Source organism: Gasterosteus aculeatus, chromosome 8, assembly GCF_964276395.1.
Source record: "Gasterosteus aculeatus chromosome 8, fGasAcu3.hap1.1, whole genome shotgun sequence".
NCBI classification, from domain to species: domain Eukaryota; kingdom Metazoa; phylum Chordata; class Actinopteri; order Perciformes; family Gasterosteidae; genus Gasterosteus; species Gasterosteus aculeatus.
In genome coordinates this window covers 19,781,391-19,805,085 of record NC_135695.1, presented here as the reverse complement: position 1 = coordinate 19,805,085, position 23,695 = coordinate 19,781,391, and the positions used below count along the sequence as shown (strand labels likewise).

The following is a 23,695-nucleotide window of genomic DNA, read 5'->3' as shown; positions in this document are numbered from 1 at the left end:
TCCTAACTGAGCGAAGTGACCCTGAAGTAGTGGAAGTGGAAGTAATTCTAAGGAAAGGAGCTTCAGTGCTTCACTAGGAAACACTGGACCATCCTTTAGGAAAGGAAAGGAGACAATTATGTCCCACAATTCCTTGCGGCAACAATGTTTCAATAGTGTCGTATCATATGGCCGTTCACATGAACTAGAGATCATGGTTGAGACTCGTCGATCATGCCCGTCAGCATAACTCATTTGTAGCCTTGTTAATAAAGTATTACTTTGAACCTGGTTGTTTATGTCGTTGAAACGTGGACAAAGATGCTTCTTTGTACCTCCTCATGAATTCTCCTCACCATCTTTCCTTGACCCTGTGACGTTTTTGGCATAATATTGGTTAGGAAGAGTCGTTGGGAGGCCCAGCCTTCCTCTCGTGCCGAGGTTTAGGGGCGCCGGGTCGGGCTCCGCTGTGCATGCGGCGGCCGGGGGGGGAAAAGGCCTCACGCGAGAGGCCACCGAGAATCAAATCCAGGCTTTTTTTTCTTCCCCCGTCTCCACAGGGACGTCCCCCCTCCGCCCCCCCCCCGGCTCCGGGCGAGGGGACGGAGGGCGAGGAAGCGCTCGGTCCCGGGTCCTGACTCACGTCCCTGCGTGGAGCACCTCCCTTGTTTTTCTGAGTCCTGCGTTCCGCCATGCAGCAGCATCTGGTTCAACTTTGGGGAGATGTTTATATTCCCGTCCAAGTACCCTTTTATTACACTGGGAATGGAACTACATGTTTTGTTAGTACGAACAGGGCAAATAACGGGTGCCACCGAGGGGCTGTTGCTGCGCCCGTGCATAAAACAAACACAGCGTTAGGAACTTGTTTTTCATTGTTTACCGCATGTTATGTGTTAACGTCACGGATGATTGATGGACTCAAAGATCCCCTCATACGTGTTCACCAAATATAAATCAGACATCCGGCCCGCAGACGTGACCTCAGCGTGGAGACGGGCCCAAAGAGTCCTCTCGGGACGGTTTTGTTTTTCCCAACAATACATACATCTGTTCCGGATCTAAACTTTTAACGTGCTAATCCACACCACCTTCTTTAAAAAAGGACGTGGACCATGTCGGCCCATCCACACGATCAACCCTCCCCACCCGCTTCAGCTTAAAAAGGGGTCGCCCCGCAATGGACGCTCGCTATAGAATCAAGCATTTGCCCCACTTTTGTGTTTTCAAATGGCCGCGGCCGCGGTAGCCACCTCGCAGTCGGACTGGAGGCCAGGTTGCTGTGCCACACACACACACACACTCCCATGCGGGGGTAATGACATAATCACGGAGTAAAGGTATGAGCCACTTCACAAGTGTCATAATTACACCTGACGTGGGACCACAGGAATCCTCTGCCCGCTTTAACCGACACGTTTCGTTCCGCCCCCGTACGTGTCGGGACTTGTGGTGCGACCGCCGAGGGGTCGGCCTCGCTCCCGCTTCTTTGTGCGTGCGCGTGTTTGAGTGTGCGATTATGTGTGCATTTCCCCGTGAGCGAGCGATCAGTCACACGCATTACATCAGGCGAGTCGCATCTGGCTAAGTTGTTTATATCCGTACAAACAGTGGAGGGTGACGCCCACGGGGACGTTTCAGGGATGCGTAATCCTCCCGGTTTTTTTCCGAGGCTCCAACGACCTCCACATGGTATCACTTCCGCCAAGTTGCCGTAACCCACTTCCAGTAAGTTAGCAGCCCCGGCGTTGGGGTCTGAATGGATGGGCTGCGATGGAGTTTTTTTTTTTTTCGGAGACCACCCACTCTCTGGGTCGCGCCACCGGGTTGTAAACAGCGCCGCAGCTGAAACTAATAGGTGTCCCATCCATCACTCCATCACAATCCGCCTGCCGCAGACACGACTTGCCAGACTCGCCGTGCGAGTCGTTCGATATTCCACATGTGCATCGAATTAAACGCCCGAGGGCTGATTTTTACTCTGACACAACAGCCCATTCCTGCGGTTTACAGCTTATGCTGCTTTTACTTCACTTTTTAATAATCCCACATGCATATATAACACTTTAGCGAAGGTTAAAAGGAGTAAACGCATACATTCCTCCCTCCTCTATCTGGTATCAGGAGGCTAATGTCACAACCATTAGTTCATTGCTTTAATACACCGAAAGATGGAAAACGTAAGTCAAAGGAAGCTGCTGTTAAAACTCAGGACTAAAGGTTTCGGGTCACAGGCTACGATCCCCCAGCGATATCTAAAAGTCCACACAGGTTGGGGGGAAATGAGCAGCGTGTGTCGCTGATCTGGTCCGGATCAGAACACCAACAACAAATCAGCCCGCTTAGGAAGTTGTGCAAATGCTAATTGTCCCCATTTATCCCGGGTTAATTGTCTGGCTTCCTCGCGGTGACCTCTGGGACTCATCCGGCTCGGTGTGCGGTCCGGCTCACGTGTCCTGGCAGGAGGGGAGGCTACTAGCAATGTAGCAGAGAGTTCCGCAGGGGCTTTTGAATGTAAATATCAAGGTGGACACTATGAGGATGTTGCCTCCTCCGCCTTGGCAATGACAAGGCCACAGAACTGGAAAACAATAGTCAATAAAGTTTGATAATTGCACTGCACTTACTTTCATTTCACACCAGCGTTCTCAGGCGGCTCTGACAGAAATACCTTTTTTTTATTTGATACAAGCCTCGGCCCAGAGACACGCTTGTTGTTTAATAATGGAAAGTTGGTTGTTTTTTTTCCGTTGGTCCAAAAAAAACGGTATCCAAAACAACACACTCTGGAAACTACCTCTTTCACACAGACACACGGACGCACATTGAAACATACACAAAATACCTGGCAAAGAAAACGCTCCTCACATTCCAGCAGAGAATAATCCCTTTAATTCTTCTCATGCACACAACTCGCAGTGGTTGTTTTTTTTTATATCCTCCTTTCTCACTTACTTCCTACCACGGAATTTCATCAAGAAATGTTTCAGGCTTTCTTTTTTGGGGGGGGGGGGATTTTTTCTCTTTTCTCCGGAGGGGGTTTGCGGTCTGGTGTTGCCATGCAGTCTGAGTGGGACCGATAGCACTCTGTGTTTCCATCGTACTATCTTCTGTGCTCAATGTCCTTGTGCTTTCTTGGACTGCACCCTGCTGAGTGCTGGCTAGTGAGACGTACTCGCAATGCTAGTCTTGTATCTGTTTTTAAAAGGACATTTCTGATGACCTGTTCAAACTTGGCAACCCGAACATTGTAAATAGTTCCCTTTGTGATGCCCTTTGCCATTTGGCTTACTTCACTCTTAGTTTGTTGTGTTAGCACCCAAACATTTCCTAATAACCAAGTGATTGCGCCGTCCATAATTGGGACAGACGTAATACTATCCGAACAGTGGGTGAATAAAAGAAGATGAATATGCTGAAATATGTACAGTGAGCGACCACAAACACTTCACTACCACGAGGAGCCTGAACCGAAGCTGCTGATTGTAAACATGTGTTTCCTCAGGCAGCATCTATGTTTGGTTAGCTGCCCAGGGATGTCATCCCAAACATTTAAGTACCGGCAGCTTTGTTCATCACCAATGTTGACTTTTAAGAGAGATCCTATGGTGTGTGTGTGTGTGTGTGTGTGTGTGTGTGTGTGTGCGTGTGTGCGATACACACAGCGTGTCTGGAGGGAGAGGGACTCTTCGATGGGTGGGACTGAAAACAAGTGACGCATGACTGAGGGGCCCAGGAAGTTCCAGCAGGCGGCCTGCTGAGTGCGTGGGTGTCTGTCTGTCTGTACGGGGGGGGGGTTGGGGGGGTCCCGGAGGGACTTTGTGGGGCAATCCCAGGCTGTGAGTGTCTGGAAAAACTCCGTGGAGTGGCAAGAGCAGCAGTGTCCCTTGCGACGTGTCGATCTGCTGCCTCCGCTGCAAAACTCCACCACCGCCTCTAAAAGGTAGAATGTGGGCAGAGAAAAAACACCAGCAAAGTGTGCACGCACATGCACAAGTGTTTACAATTCAGATTGGTAGTGACCTTAAAAGTCTGTGATGTGGAAGGTCGCTCGGTCTCCAGAGTCGCTACGCGAACATTTGACCGGGTGACGCATCCGGCGTGAGAGAAAGAGAAACAATAGCTTACCTCAGCCAGGCAGACATAGCAGACCCGCGTGCTATCAGACCCTCTCTAATCTCAGCCCCGTGGGACACTGCTTCCTTTCCTGCTCCCACAAGGCCAGATCAGACAACACCGCCGGCCTCATTAGGTCGTTAGGACCTAGCGAGGTAACATTGTAAATGTCATTTATCTGTGTCATGCGTGCCGAGCTCGCAAATAAAACGTTTGGGTCACCGTGAGTCCGCTGTTGTTTCGCGGTTATTTCATTAGAACATGTGGAAAACAAGATCATTTGGCATAATAATCAACGCCATCGCGAGCCGCCCGCATTCTGGGCTGCTCTCCTAAGGAGCATAAATTGGACATTTGTGAATAGAAATCAGGCGAGACGGCTTGAGGGATGTGATTGGCTGATGGGAGGTTGCATGAGAACTCCTACTTGCTCTCAACATGTGTTGCCAAGCACCACAGACACGCCGGACTTGTGTGACATGTTTATAGCCGTAGATCTGCAGTCCGGGTAATCGCATTAAGGATACCTGTGAAAGAAAGAAATACAGGGAATGATTTAATCTACAACCCCGCCAACGAAAGTCGACCTGAGAAGAACATAAAATCCATCACGAACGCCTCCAGCTCTTAAGAAACTCACTGCTCTCTGAGTCCTTCACAGCTATCTCTGGGCCGCCAGAAAGAACTTGGCTTTGTTAAAACCAAAACAAGACAATGTATTTTCCATGTGAGTGGCTATATATTTACTTTGTTATGTCTCCGATTTGACACTTGGAAAAATGTGTCCAAAAAAAACAAAAAACAAAAACCCACCTCACAAATCCACCTTAGGCGAGATGGGTGACTCAAAAACAGATGCTACTTTTAGACACTCAGAGTATGTCTGTTAGGCCCAAGAGGTGCTTGACAGGAATCCAATGGAAAAGTAAAACGCGTAAAAACTCTATTTGATGCGGTGCCAGATTGCAAAAGCACATCTCAGTTTTATGTGTGAACAGGGAGAGCCGGGGGGATGAAACACCAGCTCGGTGCGGTGATACCAAATACAGACTTTGTCAGGGGAGCTTTGACATTCATACAAATTGAGGACACCTCACCAAACTATAAATCATGAGATTTAAAGGAAAAATACCGAGAGTGCATTGTTTCCTCGGTCTTGACTATATTGTGAACTGCACGCTGACTGTCTTCAACATCTGGTGTCAAAAGCACCATCTTGTGGCGGTGTTCGGTAACACATATAATTGTTATTTAGTATCAAATGCGTATGAATTCATTCATTCATTATTCAACTTTTCACGCTAAAAATATTAATGTTTGTATTTACACAAATTGTATAACATTATTTGGTTTTAATTGAGATATTTCACATTATTCTGTCCGTTATTCTATAATACCTAAATTATGATCCATACAATAACTTATATTTTTAATTTTCCCCTCATTTTCTTTATCCACGTGGTGCATCTTCGAGTTATTTCTTACTTTCTCAGTAGTACGTTCTCCGCTCACGCGCGCCTCGTATTTTCTCTGAGGTTTTTGACCTTTCCGGGGCTCCGTAGTCCTTCCTCCTCGCTACCTGTTAGGTGTTAAAGATGGCGGAAGCTCCTCCATGGCCCAGCCGGTTCTTCTGTCACAGATGCTCCGCGGAGATCAGCCCTCGGCTTCCCGTGAGTACCGCGGACGGAATGTAAAGATGGAGACGCCGGGGCGAATGAAAAAGCCGCTGGCGTGGTCGTTGTTTCGGTATAAGTCGGCGTAGCGGCGGTGCAAACAAGAAGCATGCTAACGGCGTTAGCTAGCTTCTGCGAGGTGCCGTTCATCTCGCTAGCGCTAATCAGTGGGAGCTAACGTTAGCTTGTTATCTTAAGTAGTGGATCCATCAGCGCACATTTACGAACTGCGTAGTCGTAACACTCGGACCACTGATATTTAGTCACTGGATGTTTACAATAACGTTGGCTTGATCGTTTGTTTATTTGTGTTTTTTCCATGTTGGCCTTACATTTAACGTTAGCTAGCTTAAATTCACCAACGGTAACTGTCAACTTAAACACTGATCGCGTCCTCTTTATGGCATTAATTTTATTAGAGAAACGCTGGCAACACAAGTGGGACTTTTAGGTTGTAAATCCTGTAAGTGAACCATCCAGCAGCAACAATGCCCCTACGTCCTTTTCTTTTTTTGTTTAGGCGTTGAATAAAGCACACAAGTGGCACGCTGGTCAGTCACAGGCTGGAATGATCTGTCACAGAGCCGCAGATTGTGCTACAATGTCAAAAGATCAGCCACTTTTGTTGGTGTAAAAACCATAGAAAATACCGCGGATCGACACATTGTTTCCGCCAGGATCAGGGTTTGAAATAATCTAAACACAAAAGAAACACAGGGACCTAAAACATCCGCGTACCCACAGAGAAGGTGTGCCGACGGTGTGTGGAACCTCTCTGTTTACACGTCCGGTGTGAGTCTGATAGCCTGGGGCAACAAGGTGGGCCTCGTTCCTGTAACGTCGGGCTCCATGTTTGGCTTTGGGATAACTTTTGACAGCTGTTCAGGTCTCTTTCGACAGCTGTCCTGATAGAAGGTGGTGAGGAAGGGGCTGGAAGTCATCACCGACCTCCTGCCAAGAAATAAGTAAATGTTTACTGTGATGGTTAAACATTCCGGATCCCCCCCTCACATGGGCAGATCATTTGAAGAAATAGCATCCTCATTAAAACATCGTGAGGCTTGAAGGTGACATGAGAGATTCCATTCATACCATCTGGTAACCTCTCGTGAGGCCCTGATTTTCTTAGCTCGAGGAGGTTCATACGAGAGCAATTATCACCATGTGTCCTCTTCATCTCTGGCTGTGCCTTTTGTTTGTTATTTGCTGTTTACACTCGCTGCACGCTTACACACTAAAGGGCCGTATCTGTCATGCAATCGACTCCTTTTGTTTCCTCCAGGCGCCGGTTTTAAGTATTTAGTGATGCATCTGTTTATAAGTACACGGTTGAGCGTGTTATGATGGTTTTACTTTGCTTTATGTCCGTTCACAGGAGTATACGTGTCCGAGATGTGACTCCGGCTTTATCGAGGAGCTACTGGAGGAGAGGAGGTTTGTAATAATGAAAAGAAAAATGACTGTTTTAGTCCAGATATTAGTTATAAGGAGAATTCCAGAAATAATGTTCCTTGTCTTTGTATGTTCGCCCATCATTTCTAACAGCTGTTACTCACCAACATACCCCGACCTGAGTCTCAGTCCTTACACACTCGGTCAATGAGGCTGATTTTGAGTCTGAGCATTTGGTATAAATGCTTGTTAAAAGCATTTTGGGTTGTTATGATACCTTTTTTTACTTGTGCTAATAGATGCCATTGGGAAATGAACTATGGGCACAGCTCTAGTAAAATGGCAGGTGTTGCATGCTTTTTCCTGGGCAGCTTTAGTTATTGTTATAATTATTATCACTGTCTCTGTCCTTTTTTGTAACTGTTATCACAATATTTCACGGTGTTGCATTGGGATCATATTCGTGGTGAAGGGACAGGATAACGGGAAGTAATAGGACAGCCATCTTTTCATTTCATGTTTGTGGAGGATGGACACTTTGATGCATGGTGGGAAAAACGTTCTTTAGCGTCACTGAGCGGAGACATAACTTTGTCAACTACTTGTCCTCTGTTTAGCGCCGACAATGGCGCCACGTCTACCATCTCCAGCGGGCCCCAGAACCAGCAACCATTTGAGGTTTCTAACCAATTCTTTTCTCTAATCTCTTATCACACACAACCTCTGTGTCTGCCCCACTATGTCTTCCCAATTCACTAAAATAGATTCCAATTCTTACTGATCTCTTACCACACGTGATGGAAGTCAACTCTAGATTTCTACAGAACACATTTTATAGTAATATTTAGTTCAGTGTTTGGGTGTTTTTTACATTCTTACCCCGATATGTAGCTTGTACTGTGGCACAACATTTCAGTGAAAGGTATTGGAGCTGTGATGCTGCTGTTGTCTCAGTAAACAAGGAGATTCTGTATGCCAGCAAGCGCTTCCATCGGGTTGAAACACCAACCAAATGCTGCTCCGCGTGTGTTGTTTTGACAATAAACACTATGCAGAATACTCGCAGCGCTTTTTATCGTCTTCTTTCGTTGTTTTTTTTCTCCCAGAATCCAGACCAGCACATGTTTACATTCCCGTCTGGTTACGGCCAGTTTGCTCTGGGCGTCTTCGACGACCGCTTCGACTTCGGGGCCGGACTTGGACCAGAGGATAACAGAGATGCCGAAAACAGGCGAGAAAGGGAAACGGCGTCGCGGCAACGATATGGTGCCAGGCAACCGAGGAGTCGCCACGGCTCGAGGCGACAGGCAGGGAGGCCCGAGGGAGTTCCCACGCTGGAGGGGTAAGTAGTGCCAACTGTGACTTAATTAGTTCGTTAAAGGCTATTTGTAAATCCTGTGTTTTTTGTGTGTACGAGACAAATAAGTACAACAATATGTTGAATTGATGTAATAAACAGAAGGCTGTGGACAGCAGATGGTAAACGGGCTGTAGGGTAACTTTTGCTACTGAGATGTTCATGTTGTGACAATAAGAAAGCGTCGTGGAAAGGATCTCATGCAGAAACACAACGTAGAAGTCTCTGTGAAATCCCGCCTCACATCAACATTGTGGGGGGCGGCTTCATATTCAGCTGCATGGTCGTTTCCATCCACTTTCATTCACTTATTATAACTTTCAGGGCACTTTTTGCGGATGTGTTCTGGCGGTGAGGAGTTTCCAGTTATTACATTGTAGCCGTTGTTGCGTTCTCACTGAAAACTGCACCAATTAAAACTAAAACCGTTGTTTCCATTTGTTACTTGGGCACAACACCATTGCAGTAAATTTTCCAGGTTTAAAAGCTACTGGTTCCCCTTTAACAGCGGTGCGCGTCTTTCACTCTTTTCTCTGTCAATTCATCTGCATCACAGCTGTCTTCTCGTTCATAGAATCATTCAGCAGCTCGTGAATGGAATAATTGCGCCGACCGCAATGCCAAATATTGGTGTTGGACCCTGGTGAGTGTCTGGAACATACTTCTATTTAACGAGAAAATGAATCTCCGTCCGATCTGCTCTGATTTTTGACTTTTGGTGTTCTTAAAGGGGTGTTCTTCACTCAAATCCTATGGATTATGCCTGGGGGGCTAATGGACTAGATGCAATCATTACTCAGGTATTTTTTCAGTAACCTCTAAATGTTTTTAAAGTGTTTGCTGTGCTCATTCAAAAAATACATAATTAGAACATTTTAAAACGTGGTGGAAGAAAATATACACTTACTTGAAATTGCTTTCTATCCTGTTTTTTCTCTCTGTAGTTATTAAACCAGTTTGAGAACACGGGACCTCCGCCAGCCGACAGGGATAAAATAAAAACTCTGCCTACAGTACAAATTACAGAAGAGCATGTTGGTAAGTTAAAACATGATAAAGTGCAATACAAATAGTTATTAATTTAGCTTTCAAGCCTTATAAGATGTTTCATTGGAAGCTTCTCACAGGGGGACTGAGGAGGCTCAAATGCATAATTCCATATTAAAATATTAGTTGGTGGCACAGATCGCTCAAACGTTGCACTTATGTCATCATCAACCACATGACACATCTGTAGTCACAGCAGGTTGTAGAGACCTGCCGCTGCATAGCTAAAGGCCAATCAGACGCTTAGCTTAGCATAGCGTCCAGCCGTCCTTCTGAAAACACTTGACTGTGGAGATTACTGACTGTTTATTTTGAAATCACATGATGCTATAATGTAACTGATTGTAACCGTCTCGTCCAAAACCGGATAGACGGATGGGACTCGGGAGTATTTCTCACATCACGCTCTGTCGTTTCAGCGTCGGGACTGGAATGCCCGGTGTGTAAAGAAGATTACAGTGTCGGAGAAAATGTGAGGCAGCTCCCGTGCAATCACATGTTCCACAATGATTGCATCGTGCCGTGGCTAGAACAGGTACCGAGCATCTTATATTCACTACTTTCTGAAACTGCGTAATGGGGGAGCATTAGCAATGACCCTTGACCCTTGCTATTGGTGATTTCATTAGTCATTGATTAATGAGCTGCTGCTACTTAAAGAGCGGCAATTTAAATGACATCAGGGATGTTTCTATCGTTTTGCGCCTTCTCCCTTCATACTGGACCAACATTTAGAATTGTATTAAATGTTTAAAAAATAGACACAACAATGGAGCACAGGCTGCAGGTCAAAAACAAATTGACCCTTATTAAACATCTGCCTACTTTTTCCCCCACTCCTGTCTCTCCCCAGCATGACACTTGTCCAGTGTGCAGGAAAAGCTTGTGTGGACAGAACACTGCAACGAACCCTCCGGAGCTATCAGGGATGAACTTTACCTCCTCTTCCTCTTCCTCGGCCTCCTCCTCTTCCTCGACCCCTCAGTCCTCGAGTTCGGCCAGCAACGAGAACTCCACAGATAACTCGTAGAGGCGCTGCGAGCTGCTCGCGGCTCCTCGGCCGCTGTTCTTCGGAGCGGTGACCTCCCGTCTCTCCCTGCTGTGGGGGCAGAGACCCGAGTGCATCGCGCCAGGATCGCTCAGGTCTGATTCGAGGGGTTTGGTGGGGGCGGGGGGGGCCGGGGGGAGAGGCAAGCGATACGCGAGGGCCATGTAGTTCTGCCCTTCCCGTTGCTCCCATCTTCGTCAGGGATCCGAACAAAGGGAGGGCGGCGGCCCCTGTCGGGAAGGGTAAGGAGGAGCATGGGAACTTGAAGAGGCTCGATCCGCCTAAATCACCTCACACAGGAAGAGAGAGCGAAAGCATCCAAAGGTAGACGACTCGGGACGACAGTCGCTGTTCCTTTTTTTTTTTTTTAAATCCCCAGACTGTGTGAAATATTAAATGACCCACTATTGCTAATGATGCAAAGCCAATTTTATCCGTATTCCTTTGTATAAGTAGTATTCATAACTCACAGATGAAATTACCACAAGTGCACCGTTAAAAGCGTGCAAAGTTTCTTCTTCTTGGTTTAGAATTATGCTACATTTGATTTTTTTTTTTTTTTTTTTTTCCAAAACAAAATCCCAAATAGTTTGTACGATTAACCTCCGGATTACCTGTTAGGTCACAGGTACAAATGTTTGCACTTGAAGTTGCAGTAAGTCGATGCTGTTTGGATAACAACATGGATATCATCTCTAAATTACACTCACATGGATTTTTTTTTAATTTTCTCTATAAGCCTGAAACTTGTCAGAGCATTTCGGGGGATTTTAATATGTTAAATTGAATATTTTCTGAAGTTGCCAGTTGACTATTGATTTGCAGTATGATTGTGTGAAATGAAAATAAAGTTGTTTTTGGGTGCCACCACTCAAACTGTCTGTTAAGCATTCTCTCGCTTTCTCTCCCTCTAATCGTTAGTTTTTCATCTTTGGGAAACAGTCCAAACAGGATCTGTGCCGGTTTGTGTTCCAGAGAACAATAACGTCCTCTATGAGCTCAGCTGGAAGTGATTTCAATGCATAATACGGTTTTAAGATTTCAAAGTAAGACTTTTGTCCAAAGACACGTAAGTAGTTTACAGGGTCTATAAATCTTCCACTGGGGCACTTTCCTAATGCACGTTGTCAATAAACAAATAAATGATGCTTCCTCCCATTGTTCAGACATATTTCCTCTACATTGTACCTGTCTCCTCCTCCGGGGTTCAGTTTCAAAGGCCTTTTACTCTGAGGGGATTGTTATGAACTAGAACTTTGGTCCCGCAGAGGACAAGTCGGCACACTTGACTTATCGTTATGAGTTTTATTTTACAAGGTGAAGTTGATTCATTTTGTTTATTGCTTCCTTTGTGCAAGTATTTGTGGGAATTACCTATGTGCCTTCGGAAATGGCAAGCTTTTCTAACATTCAGTAACTACAGATCCAAGGTGTAGAAAACAATGTTTTTGTTTAAGAGTTGCAAACCGATTTAAAATATATTTAGATGTTGTGAACCCATACTTACTAAGGGTTGTTCAATTGTATGTGAAGTGTTTTGGGGTAGAATTCAATTAATTGATTTAATTATTTTTACTGTAGTCTGACCAGAGATGGACTCATCAGGAATAATTCAAATTCCCTCTACAAGTCTCCATTGCAACTATCTTCAAGGATTCTTCGTATTGCCATTCCTGATATTTAAATTGACATTTATCAGTGATCACTCTCAAACACAGTTTATACTCTTTGTTGTGTGTGTGTGTGTGTACCAGGTGTAATTTCATTTCCATAACGATTCATTTCTGATTAAGATTAGGAAATTTATTTTTCAGACAAAATCCAAACTACGGGATCATTTAACATTTGTCCGGCAAAATGGAACCTCATAATAATAAATAGTAATCTCTACATATCACTGACATTTCCTTTCAATTTTTGCTCTGACATACACCAACAACTGGGAAACTTCAGGCACTTCTTGTAGATGGCGGACATGAAATAATACATTTTAATTTAAAATACTACGCCTGTATTTTGCCAATTTTCTTTCGCATATGTTGCGTTGAAATGGCCCTGCGCGAGCAATAATGCAGGTCACGTGACTTGGCCACCACGCCCCTCAACGGCGCGTCATTCCCACGTGACGTCCAGGGCGTGTACGTGAGGGGACACCAGAGGACGATCGCCTCCGCTCACGACATCTCGCTGGAAGGAGTTCAGCGGAAAGGAGGAAGAAGGTTCGTCTCGTCTCAGCTAACGTCGCGTTCGTTCGACGCTTCAGTAAACACCGAGTCCGCCGCCATGAAGCTGCTGTGGGCTGTCAGCGCCCTGCTGCTGGGCTGTTTGCGAGTCGACGCGTCCACAGGTAAGAATCGTAACGTCAGCCATGTTGGTTGAAGACTTTGACCCGTACACGGAACATTTAACGTGTTCGCGCGGATTCGCTCGTCGTTAACGTTACGACAGTTGTGCTGTTGTATCTCTAACGTCTTCTTGTAGCGGCTGTTTTTTCTTCAAAAAAAAAGTATCCGTAGCGTCAGTTAAAAAAAGGAGAGTGACGCATTAGCGCATTAGCCGTGTTAGCTCATTTTCCTTTCGGACGACTAACCGTCCGTTTTGGTTAACAGAACGTTAACCCCCCCCCCCCCCCCCCCCCCTCCCCAACAACAACAATTCAATTGGCTTTTCAACAAAGCCAAGTTACATAAGGTTAGATATTTGCCAGCTAATGTAGTTGGTCACATGATGAGTAACGTCCATTGGAAACATGGCGGCTCGGTCCGCAGTCTCTCCACCGACCTCGTAATTAGTTGCGTAACGTTCTAACGGGACGCCGTCGCGAGCGAGCAACGTTTACCGCCGCATTGAGCTTTGCGGCGTTAGAATTGTCACAGCCGGTGGCTCGTTGTGGGTAAAGGGGGCGACTGAGGGGAGTCACCATTTCTCTTTTCCCTCGGGGTGCTGGCGGACCACGTGACGAGCATCAGTTGCCACAATACGCCGTCCGTCTGTTCGAGCTGGTTTTCCACTGCGAATGGCGTCGGAGTGATGGCGCTGCTTTTGGTTACAGTGATCACAAACGGCCGCACGACGTCAAATGTCACACGCGTTCCACGGGAATACGGCTGCTTCTCTCTTGCCCCGTCCAAATGAGCTAGCTATTCTTTACATGTGATCGTCGACACATAAAACAACGTTTATTCGAAGGGGAGCGATTCAGTTAAAGTGTCTCTGTTGTCGTGACACAAACGTCTTTATAAAACCAGGTAACGTTGATGTTGCAGAAATGTGGTAGCAGCAACCAGGTGGTTAATAGATATTTATCACAGGGAGTTGGAATGTTTGCTGGTTTAATAACCAAAAAGCCTTTGAGTAGAAGTACAATTAGATTTCCCAAGAGTGCCACATTCTTCTCAAGCTGACCGTTTAGCATGAGAAGGGGGTTACGGGGCAGACGGGTAATGCTACTTAGAGCACATATTCTGAGCTTTTAACCCAAGGACTTTGGTTAATATGGATTCATTTTTGTTGTTGGCCACCATTTTGAGTTCCCCCGTTAACCGGCTCTCACTGAAATGATCCTTTTTATTGCACACAGTTAAACTAATGGGTTGTTTTTTCGGGACGGTGTGTGTCAGTCGACTACCTTCTTGGGCTGAGAGTGAAGTCCGCCCCCCCCCCCCCCCTCAGAAGTTGCTCATTTCCAAACCGTGACCCAATGAAACAATGCTGAATTGAAATGGCCTCTTTACACAGTGTTTCAATGCGTCACAGCTGTCAGTGTTGAAACCAACAACATCCCTCTTCTGTTGGAAAGGATGTTAAATTCTCGTAGCTTTTCCTCTTCGGGGTTAGCTTGTCAGTACACTTTGTTACTCGAGTGTTGAAAGTGGCCCGAGGATTACATTTAGTCTTTTCAAAAGGTGAAGCAACGGCTATCATTTTCATCTAGATATTTGAATGAAAACACACACTGAAGATAAAGCACGTAGCCCCATCGTGTGGGCTTATTTGCCCTGTTTTTATGTGATCATATTTTCTATCACATTAAATGCAAAAACGTATTTGAAAATATAGATTTCCAGACCTTTTGTTCTCTGTTTGGGCATCTAGCAGGTTTGTTGAGCGTATTTAAACCTCACATGTCAACAATGCAGCTTCACATGTGTATCTGGTTCTCATGTTACAGAGCAGAGGGCTGAATCCAGTGACTTGCACCATCATGTTTACTTCTATTCAGTTGGGCCTAGAACATATTTATTTTTGAACTTTCCTTCAGCATATTCTATGACGGTGACCTTTTGATCGAGGTGGTGGTCACTAAGCTGGAAAGGTCACATGATACATTTAGTGTCACAAGTCTCCTTGGTTTGTCCTCTAATAATATCAGCTGTTGGAGGTTCATTGCATCTTAATTAAATACATTTTAAAAGTGTGAGTGGCCAAACGAGTGCCCCTGCTATGGATTTTGTCGAAGTATGCATGTATCTAACAGGAGTCATTATCGTGCATGCGTGTCGTAAGCTTTTCCTTTGAACTTTATTTTATTATATGAGCTGTTTTTTCATTCCATCCTTATCTTTTCTCCATTTTCTCTTTATTGTTTTGATTTCACAGATGCTATTGGATGCTTTGAATGTTTTTTCTTTCTGCCTTTTAGGGATCTCTTGACGCCCAGTCACAACTTTTCTTATTCAATTATTGCATTTAAAGGCTATCAATCAAACAAGCACTCACATGTACAAATTTAATCTGGTAAAAGTCCCCCAATAACATGCACAATATTGCAGCGGTGGACACACACACACACACACGCACACACACGTAACGGTTGTGTATTCTCGTTGCTGCAAATGTGTCGTTGGGGATTCCAAGTATAATACCATGTAAAAACATTGAGTAAAACCGTTAAAAAATATTGCCTTCATTGAATAATAATGTATGTAATAAATTTGAAACTGACAGTGTGGCTTGACGTAGAGCTCCCATATCTGAAGTGATCCCTAATAGCATTTTTTGCTAATGTCTTTTCATTTTGATGAGTCAGTACCACGACCGATGAAACATTTTCCCAAATAATTTGCTAAATAGGCTGATCTGTTTCTATGTGCATGCTTTCACGTTTTTTCCCATTTCATTTGTGTTTAACTTTCTTTCTTTTCTCTTGTTTGCTTGCCTTTTCTTCCATCGGCGCCTTTTATTACCAATCCATGAAATCAACTGGCTTGCTTTAAAACTCACCACCGTAACGAAACCCAAATCCTATTCGCTGGGCGCTCTAACCGGTGCTCAGCGGGCTTCATCCAGTCCCCCATGTCTCAGATGAAGCTGATTGGTGACAGCGCAGAGCTGCACTGTGAGGTGATAGGGAACCCCGTCCCCGAGGTGCAGTGGTGGTTCATCGAGGGCGACGAGCCCGACGAGACCTTCACGCAGCTCTTCGGCGGGGCGCGGGACGACCGCGTGCAAATAAATGCCACATACGCAGCGCACGCCACGAGCGCCGTGCGCCTCACTCGCCTCGGCCTCAACGACTCCGGCACGTACGAGTGCCGCGCTTCTAATGACCCCGACCGCAACGAACTGAAGAAGGCGCCAAAAATCAAGTGGATCCGCTCGCAGGCAAACGTTATTGTGATTGAAAGTGAGTGGCAGCGAAGGCACGGGGAGCCGCGGTCAACGTAGCCGGTCCCGTATCGCCTCAGTAGTGAAGTCCTGGACACTCGGCCCCTGTGTCTCCCGGTCCGATACCCCCCCTTCCTCACCCAGTATACGCTCTCCCACTCCTCTCTTCTCCAGCTCCAAGGTTGTCCTGTAGTAGAATCTGAACCTGGTCAGAAAGCGTGGCACTCCCTAATCTGGTCTTACCGGTCACATTATGTGTCTTCAATCTTTACGGTGACGGTACAACTGAGTTTTCTTGCATATAATACTGGGCATAAGGACGGAAAATTGGCAAATGGCATCTGAGGAAAAACACTTGTATAAACGCACACCCTGGTCGCAGTGTTTTTCCCCAAGTTTCAAGGAGAATGGAAGAAAGGTCGTCTGCTTCTTACCATCCTGATCCTTGATAGAAAATCTGTTTGAACAAAAGGGGTGTCCGATTTCTTGATTAGTGAAGCGTCTTGGCAGGTTTCCGTAGCGCTCCTTAATTGATACTAACATCGGCATTCCCCTTGTTTATGCTTGTAGACGGTGGCTCATCACCAACTACACTGTAGGCACAAGATGGCAACGTATTATTAAAGATGCAGTCTCAGCCATGCGGCATCTTTCTGCCTTGTGGTCCAGTATTAGTTTGTTGCTTTCAAAAAATTGTTCAGTTTCTCCACCATGGTAAAGCAGATATAGTAAGTTATAAAAAGTCAATTATACATATAAATGTTATAACGGCTGCCAACGATATTTCATTTTGCTCTTGTTGCTTCTTGCTTGTCTCGTCTCTTTAAGGTCTTTTCCCCATCACCTTGTTGTAGACAGTATCTGCTAGACCTTTGTTGCATCTCCTGCCCCCTCCCCACCCCAACCACCCCTATTCTACTGTTGGTCGGACAGATCTCCTTATTTTGTGGAGCTTTGTCCACCTTTTTGTCAAATGAGTGATCCAGTTTAGAGCGTACTTGTTATGAGTTGGCCCTGATTCAACTCTGCTGGATCGGATTTGTCTCAGTGTCAAACTTGGCAAGTGAGAAGCTAATGCAAAGGACGTGGTTCCTAATTCTGCTTTGTTTTCCACTGACTACTTAACACTCAAGTAAACAACATCCCAATCTAAATTTGTAAATGCTGTTGTACAACTTTATTCATACTCTCGTTGGGAAAATAATAAAGTTGCTCTAGTCCTCTTCTGTAAAGACTACTCTTGAGTGTTATAAGTTATACAGCTATAATGTAAATGTAAAAAAAAAACACATCCGGTGATCCATGGCAATAGTACATGGTTATTAATTAATGGCCATTCGGCCCTGCTGCCTAAGGCAGTGCTGTAACTACAAATCCGCCCTGATAATTATTTCTGACAGGTTTGTAATAGTCGGAAATTTTAACAGAAAATATCTAGTTCCTTTTGTATGGCAGCATTCATGAAAGAATGTTAAATAATTTATTTTCCCTTCTGTTCATCGAAAGGCCCGACAATCCTGACTGAACCTTCTGAGGTCAGCAACCAGACCTCCGCAGTCCTCCACTGCAACTTGACGGACGCCACCCTTCCCATCTCGGGCTCCCACTGGACGCACAACGGCAAAGTCATCGAAGATTCCAAGTCCGAGGCTGCCGTTCCACACACCGCCCTCCGGTAAGAGGTCCCCCAACCAACCATTTGTCGGGCTTAATGTGGGCTACATTGGCCTTGCATGTCCTTTATTTGATTCTTATAGTATCCCTTTCCCAACACCCAGCTCGCCCTCGCTCTTTGCATTCTTGCCCGTCGGGCGTCTCTCTTCTCGCTGGCTGCCTCCCCATTAGCAGCAAAGCTGGGAGCGCCGCTCAGGCTTTCCCTTCATTAGCAGAGAGATCGGACCGTGCATTTTGTGCAGCTTTGCCGGTCGCCTTGGCAGCAGGGATAGCCGCCCCTAGCAGCGCGCTCACTTACCCTGACCTTAATTCCCCATTAGGCAGAGCGGGCAGCAAACAAACGTGTGATTGTGATCACCACGGGGAAAATTTGTTGCATGGAAAAGTGGTTTTCGTTTTGCCTCTTGAACATAAACCGGGTTCTTTTGTGACTTTTGTACTTGGGCGAAGTGGAAAAGGAATCGCTGTGTCTGCAGTTTCTTCGGTAGAATTGCTCACCAGTCACCACTTGCTACGTCTGCAGAGGAAAGGAATTCTCACATGGTCCTGTTTCTTTCCCTAGTTTGGATAAGATCACCTACACTAGCGGGGGGAAGTATGAATGTGTGTTCCTGACCGAGCCACAGGCCAAGCGGGCAATTGAAGTCAAAAGTAAGTTCTCATTCATATCAGTTCTTTATATAAAATATACTTAAGATTCTATTTCCGGGTAATTCCCCTTTCGGTGTTTCCATGACCGTTAGGCACTGCTAAAATGTAAGACTGTTCAATGATAAATATGTTGATCCTCTTGCTGCAGCTCTTCCCCACGTTGCTGCCTACAAGCACTCTGAGCACGGCAACGAGCAGGACAAGGGGGTGATGGTCTGCGTGAGCCACGGCTACCCACTGCCCATCGAGTGGACCTGGGCCAAAGTGGGGGAAGGCTCCCTAGTGGTAGGTGTCCCGTCAGCTTGTAGTTTATTTTAAAATCATGTCCTTTTGTTTGATGTGCTTCACTTATAATAACTAACAAACCTGCAGTCTAGTCTCAACGGAACCAGCGACAAATACGAGATCAAGAGCACCCCCAACAAGACCACCCTGACCATTAACGACCTGAGCATTGAAAACGACATCGGCTACTACGCCTGTTCCGGAACCAACGAACTGGGCACCAACAGGGACCAGATCCAGCTGCGCGTCCGCAGCCGCCTGGCCGCTCTCTGGCCCTTCCTGGGCATTGTGGCCGAGGTCATCATCCTGGTGACCATCATCTTCATCTACGAGAAGAGGAGAAAGCCCGATGAGATCACCGACGGTAAGTGCGCCACGCAGTCTACAGGGTTTAGTAAAAAAAACAGACGGGCAGGCGAGTTGATGGCAGAACGCATTTGTCTCTCTGATATGGTCTCCTTGGTTATTATAATTACCCCAAAACATTGTGTCCTTATTTCATCTGACCTTTTGTCAGTACCTCCGTAGCCCACTTGACGGCGCTGAGGCCCGCAAGAGGCTGATGGCTGCTGTGGAATGATCTTCAGTAGCCTCTCTGCTTCTGAACTGAAATCTATTTCTCCTTAAACGTGTATCGACAAAGTGAATCTCCACCTCGGACCTCACTTCTGACTTCACAGACCAAACGCACTGAGAACGGCTGCTCTGTGGTGCGTTGATGGCATCAGGACCAGCAGCGCTGTAGGAAAGTGTTGCTACTTGGGCAACATTTTACCATGAAGAGAGGCATTAACACTATTCATGATCATCGGAATGATGTAGACGAACGCGTAGCTTGATAGTGTGATATTGATTTAAACCGAGCCGCCGGATGCAGAATGTATCGCTCTGTCAGAGTTCGTGGGGCTACAGAAACAGTTTGTTTCTTTCCCCATGAACAGGCTTTGGCTGAGTGAAGACACTCCAGCTGTTTCTGGCTTTCACAGATTTTGGCTGAACTTGTCCTGGAAATAATCCAAACTGACCTGTAGGCGACTGGAGTAGCATGCGCACAATATGAACCCTTATAGTCTTTTGGTTGTGCTATTTACGTTTTTAAAATAAAGATCAGGAGTATTCTTCCCACTTCTGAATAAACAATCTGATAGAAACTTTTAATTTATTATTTACATTTTGACTTCTCTGTTCGCTGCTGATTTTGCATTTTGGTAAGTGGACAACACTGCATGTCAGACTGAAGTGGTTGCGCTGAGATGACTGCGTCGGGGGGGGGAGACAAAAGCTATGGGAGTCTGAATGAACTGCTTTCATAGTCGCCACTTCTAAGAGGAATGCGCTCAAAGATCTGGTCACTCTTTCACTGGCCCTGCAATCGGAGAACCTTTTAAAAAGTTCTCCCTCCACGTTCTATTGGTCCTTTTTAAAGTCACGTGTTTGAGCCAATGAAAGAGTCGAATGAGACGCACCCGCTCGTGCGACGGTTTGACATGAACTTGAACGGGTTGAAAAGTGAGACGTTTCGCTGCATTCTGTCTGCATGCCCTCTGCATCTTGTACCGTTTGTGCATGACATCCGATAGGCAACCCTCTTTAAGGTCAGTACATCTGCATTCGTCTCACTCACCATTCGCCCCCCCACCGAGATGAGCCTCTCTGTGTGCTCTGGTGTGAGTACGGCCTCTCTACCTGCCAGCTTGTACGTGCGCTCTGCCACATCACAGGCGTTTTGGGTTTTCTGATCTTAACGCAGCAACTGCGGTGTCCCTATGCTTGTCTTGCATGAGCCTCTGTGAAGCTGGGGGGCGACTCTGGACAACGGGACAAAATGTTCAAGACTAAAGATCAAATCTTCTTTTTTCTAATGGCGAAAAGCGCTGCAGTCTGAGTGGCGTTCGGTAACGTGTTACTTATTGGCTGCTTGTGTGTGGAATTGCTGCGTGGATATTTTTCTGCGGGCGTTAGTTGTATCTTTCATTGTCAGAAGGGGGGGGGGGGGCATGCTTCAGCTCATGTTCAGTTGGATTTGATCATAATACCGTTGCAGAGGATGTCATGTTCTAACGCGTGTTCTCGTCATTGTTAGAGGGAGGGGGGGGGGCACGTTTTGCTTACCCCACTAATGGACTCTGACTCTTTTTTTGTGTTTCGCCCTTTTTTTTCTCTTACTGATCGTTGACAGATGACGACTCAGGAGCCGCTCCTCTGTAAGTACAATCAGCAGCTCAATATTTTCTGACTTTCTTTTTACAGAACTAATTTTTTCAATGTGTTTTTCAGGAAAAGCAATTCTAGCGAAAATCACAAAGACAAGACTGTGAGGCAAAGGAATTCCAACTAAAAGCTGAAGGAGGTGAGTGAAACTACGACAGGTCACATGATCTAAAGGCACAGTCCGATAATATTGTGATGGACTGACGTGTTCTGTTGCTCATTAAAAGTTTGTCTAATAGCTTTTCTTTCCCCTTATCTGCTTTTATACTACTTTGAAAACAGTACTTTTATACTTGGTTTAAAATGACTTTTTACTGTAGTATCTTTACTTCTACTTAATAAATGTGAATACTTTTGACACCTGTTGAAACTGCAATAATTCATCTTTCATGCAACTTTTTAATTGTTTTTTCCAGATGGACATCCGGCTGTTATGTGGCACATTCTACTGTGCAACCTGCCATTTTTAAAAGTACCTTTTTGTGCTTCGGTGTTAAACTGTTGGATTTGTATTTTTTTTTTATTTCATTCTTCTCCACATTGTGCAGCCTCAGAACATAGTGTGAAGTCATTTGTGCTTGAGGCCCCGGGCAGATATTGCATGAGTTAAAATGGCGTAATAGGAAAGTGTCTTGTCGTAGGCGTCCGTGAGGAACGCCTCTTTGTGGTGATCTTCTGTTGATGCCGATGCTTTGTGTTCTCCAATCACAACTTGTTCTTGTGACGCAGTAGAAGTTTTCATTCCTCACTGCGAAGGAGAGCACCTTTCACCTTCTGCTACAGCATGACTAATTCTCCCTTTTGCATAGTTTTCATACTTTGCCTGAATACTAACGAGCACCATTTATTGTTTCTTAATTTAACTCTTCAAATGAAATGCAGAAATGGAAATATTTCATATCTGGAATGTTTTGTTGCCGTGAGAAATTGGTCATTTTTAGTAGAAAAGCATTTTTCCTTAAGTGAAGCTTTTAACTTTCCACATCACATATTTAAATTGTGAGTGAGTAAAGTTTTAGTCACTAACGTTTTTGTTGCTGATGTCTCATCCACAATAAAAAAAAATCTATTGTTTTGGACCAAGTGCAAGAGCTGTCTGTTACTTCTGTTGAATAAAAATAATTACTACTCACTAATGTTTCTATTTAATGCGGTGTGCTTCTTTTCTCACAAACTGATTGTGTGCGATTGTTGCATTGTCGTCCCTGTGTAGATGATTCAGAAGCCAAATGTTCCATTTAACCTGCTTGGTGTTGTGATTGGATGTTACAAAGAGACCTAGCCAGAATTGTGTACATTGTTGTACTATCCCAGTACATGGAGCACCATCTGTTGTACAACTTGCACATACTGAATAAAGGAATTTGATTTTACACGTTTGATTGCTTACGCGACTTCTTCTCCACTCAAAGGTGTTCGAGAGTGTTTTTAAGACCCCTAAAGATCTGCCTGAAGATAATAGTTGTATTTACATTTTGGAACCGGATGTCAACTATTACACAAACCTCCACATTAGACTTTTAGTAACGGATGTTCTGACTCTTAAGCTGTTCGCCTACACGCAAAGCAAATGATCCAAGAACATCAAATCGAACGTTCTACTGAAATGTCCCCAAACCATGCTTCAGACCAGTGGGGGCACATGGGGGGTGGGGGGTAAAATAAACCACCATATCACATTGTTGCACCTACGAAGTCCACAAATCAGATGCAACTCCGTTTCAGCTGCAACAGGCGACGTGACTCCAACAGCAGAACAAAATGGTTAAACATAAGGACTCTTATGGACGGCTCCCTGGATCACCACGGTCGCCCCCCCCCCCCCCCCCCCCCCCCCCTGGGAGACCCCAGTGAGCCTTACCAACCACCAACTACATTAATAAGACACTTCGACACCCTCCTCCGTTATCATGTGGATATAATCCAGACTAAACGTTCAGTTTCTATTGCCATTTTCAGTCAAAACGAACTGATGTGGAAGAGTGAGGTAATTATTTTAAATCATTTTTAGTGTGAGTGGTGATCGACAGTAAGCGTTTGGGAGACCTTCTATACCAGCCAACAGGAGCATGTTTTTATCCCATTCTGAGGTGGTTTATCCTTGTTTACCAAAACCAAATGTTTGCCCCTTTGCAATGTGTTGATCTGCAGCAGAATGGTAAGTTTATTTAAGTTTTTAATCGTCAGCATCAAATAATTTGACAATGAATAATTTGAATTTGAATAAATCCATTGAATATTGATTGTGGAACTAGGCGCCATATTTTAGGCTTCTCTACTTTACCTTTCCTCTGCATCTAAAAAGTTATACTCCTCGCTGCTTCTCTCCACAAGGTGGCGCCATTGAGCCGAAGATGGAGGACTTCAGAACTCATTTACAGACCACGAACCTCCAAGCAACAGGCTCCCGATGCTCCCTGGATTACCTGACTCTGGGAGGGTCCACCTGCGGTCCACTGTTGATGACGCAGGAAGAAGTGGGCGGTTTGCTTGCGCCCTTCACCTGTGTCGTCACTCCTGCCAGGTGAGTTTGTGCAAGTATCACATCTGGGTTCACTTATTGCATAATGACGCCGTCGGCTTCTTTTTGACACGTTCTTGAATGCAACGAGTGGAGGTAGTTGCACCCGAACTGAAATAAACGCACGCAAAGCA

General features: G+C 45.4%; 2 protein-coding genes across 2 annotated transcripts; both read left to right on the top strand.

Annotated features, from left to right (window-relative positions):
• Positions 1–5,635: 5,635 nt before the first annotated feature.
• LOC120823434 (E3 ubiquitin-protein ligase RNF126) lies at positions 5,636–11,488 on the top strand. Its single transcript, XM_040183408.2, has 9 exons — positions 5,636–5,765; positions 7,144–7,202; positions 7,778–7,838; positions 8,267–8,502; positions 9,092–9,160; positions 9,248–9,317; positions 9,462–9,555; positions 9,984–10,099; positions 10,418–11,488. Exons 1-9 carry the CDS (start codon positions 5,691–5,693, stop codon positions 10,592–10,594), a joined length of 957 nt encoding a protein of 318 aa, XP_040039342.1. The 5' UTR covers positions 5,636–5,690; the 3' UTR covers positions 10,595–11,488.
• Positions 11,489–12,732: 1,244 nt separating this feature from the next.
• On the top strand, positions 12,733–22,413 carry bsg (basigin). The gene is made up of 9 exons (XM_078108634.1): positions 12,733–12,959; positions 15,888–16,238; positions 17,726–17,894; positions 18,456–18,544; positions 18,693–18,829; positions 18,917–19,193; positions 21,009–21,033; positions 21,107–21,179; positions 21,457–22,413. Exons 1-8 carry the CDS (start codon positions 12,896–12,898, stop codon positions 21,165–21,167), a joined length of 1,173 nt encoding a protein of 390 aa, XP_077964760.1. The 5' UTR covers positions 12,733–12,895; the 3' UTR covers positions 21,168–21,179; positions 21,457–22,413.
• Positions 22,414–23,695: the final 1,282 nt, after the last annotated feature.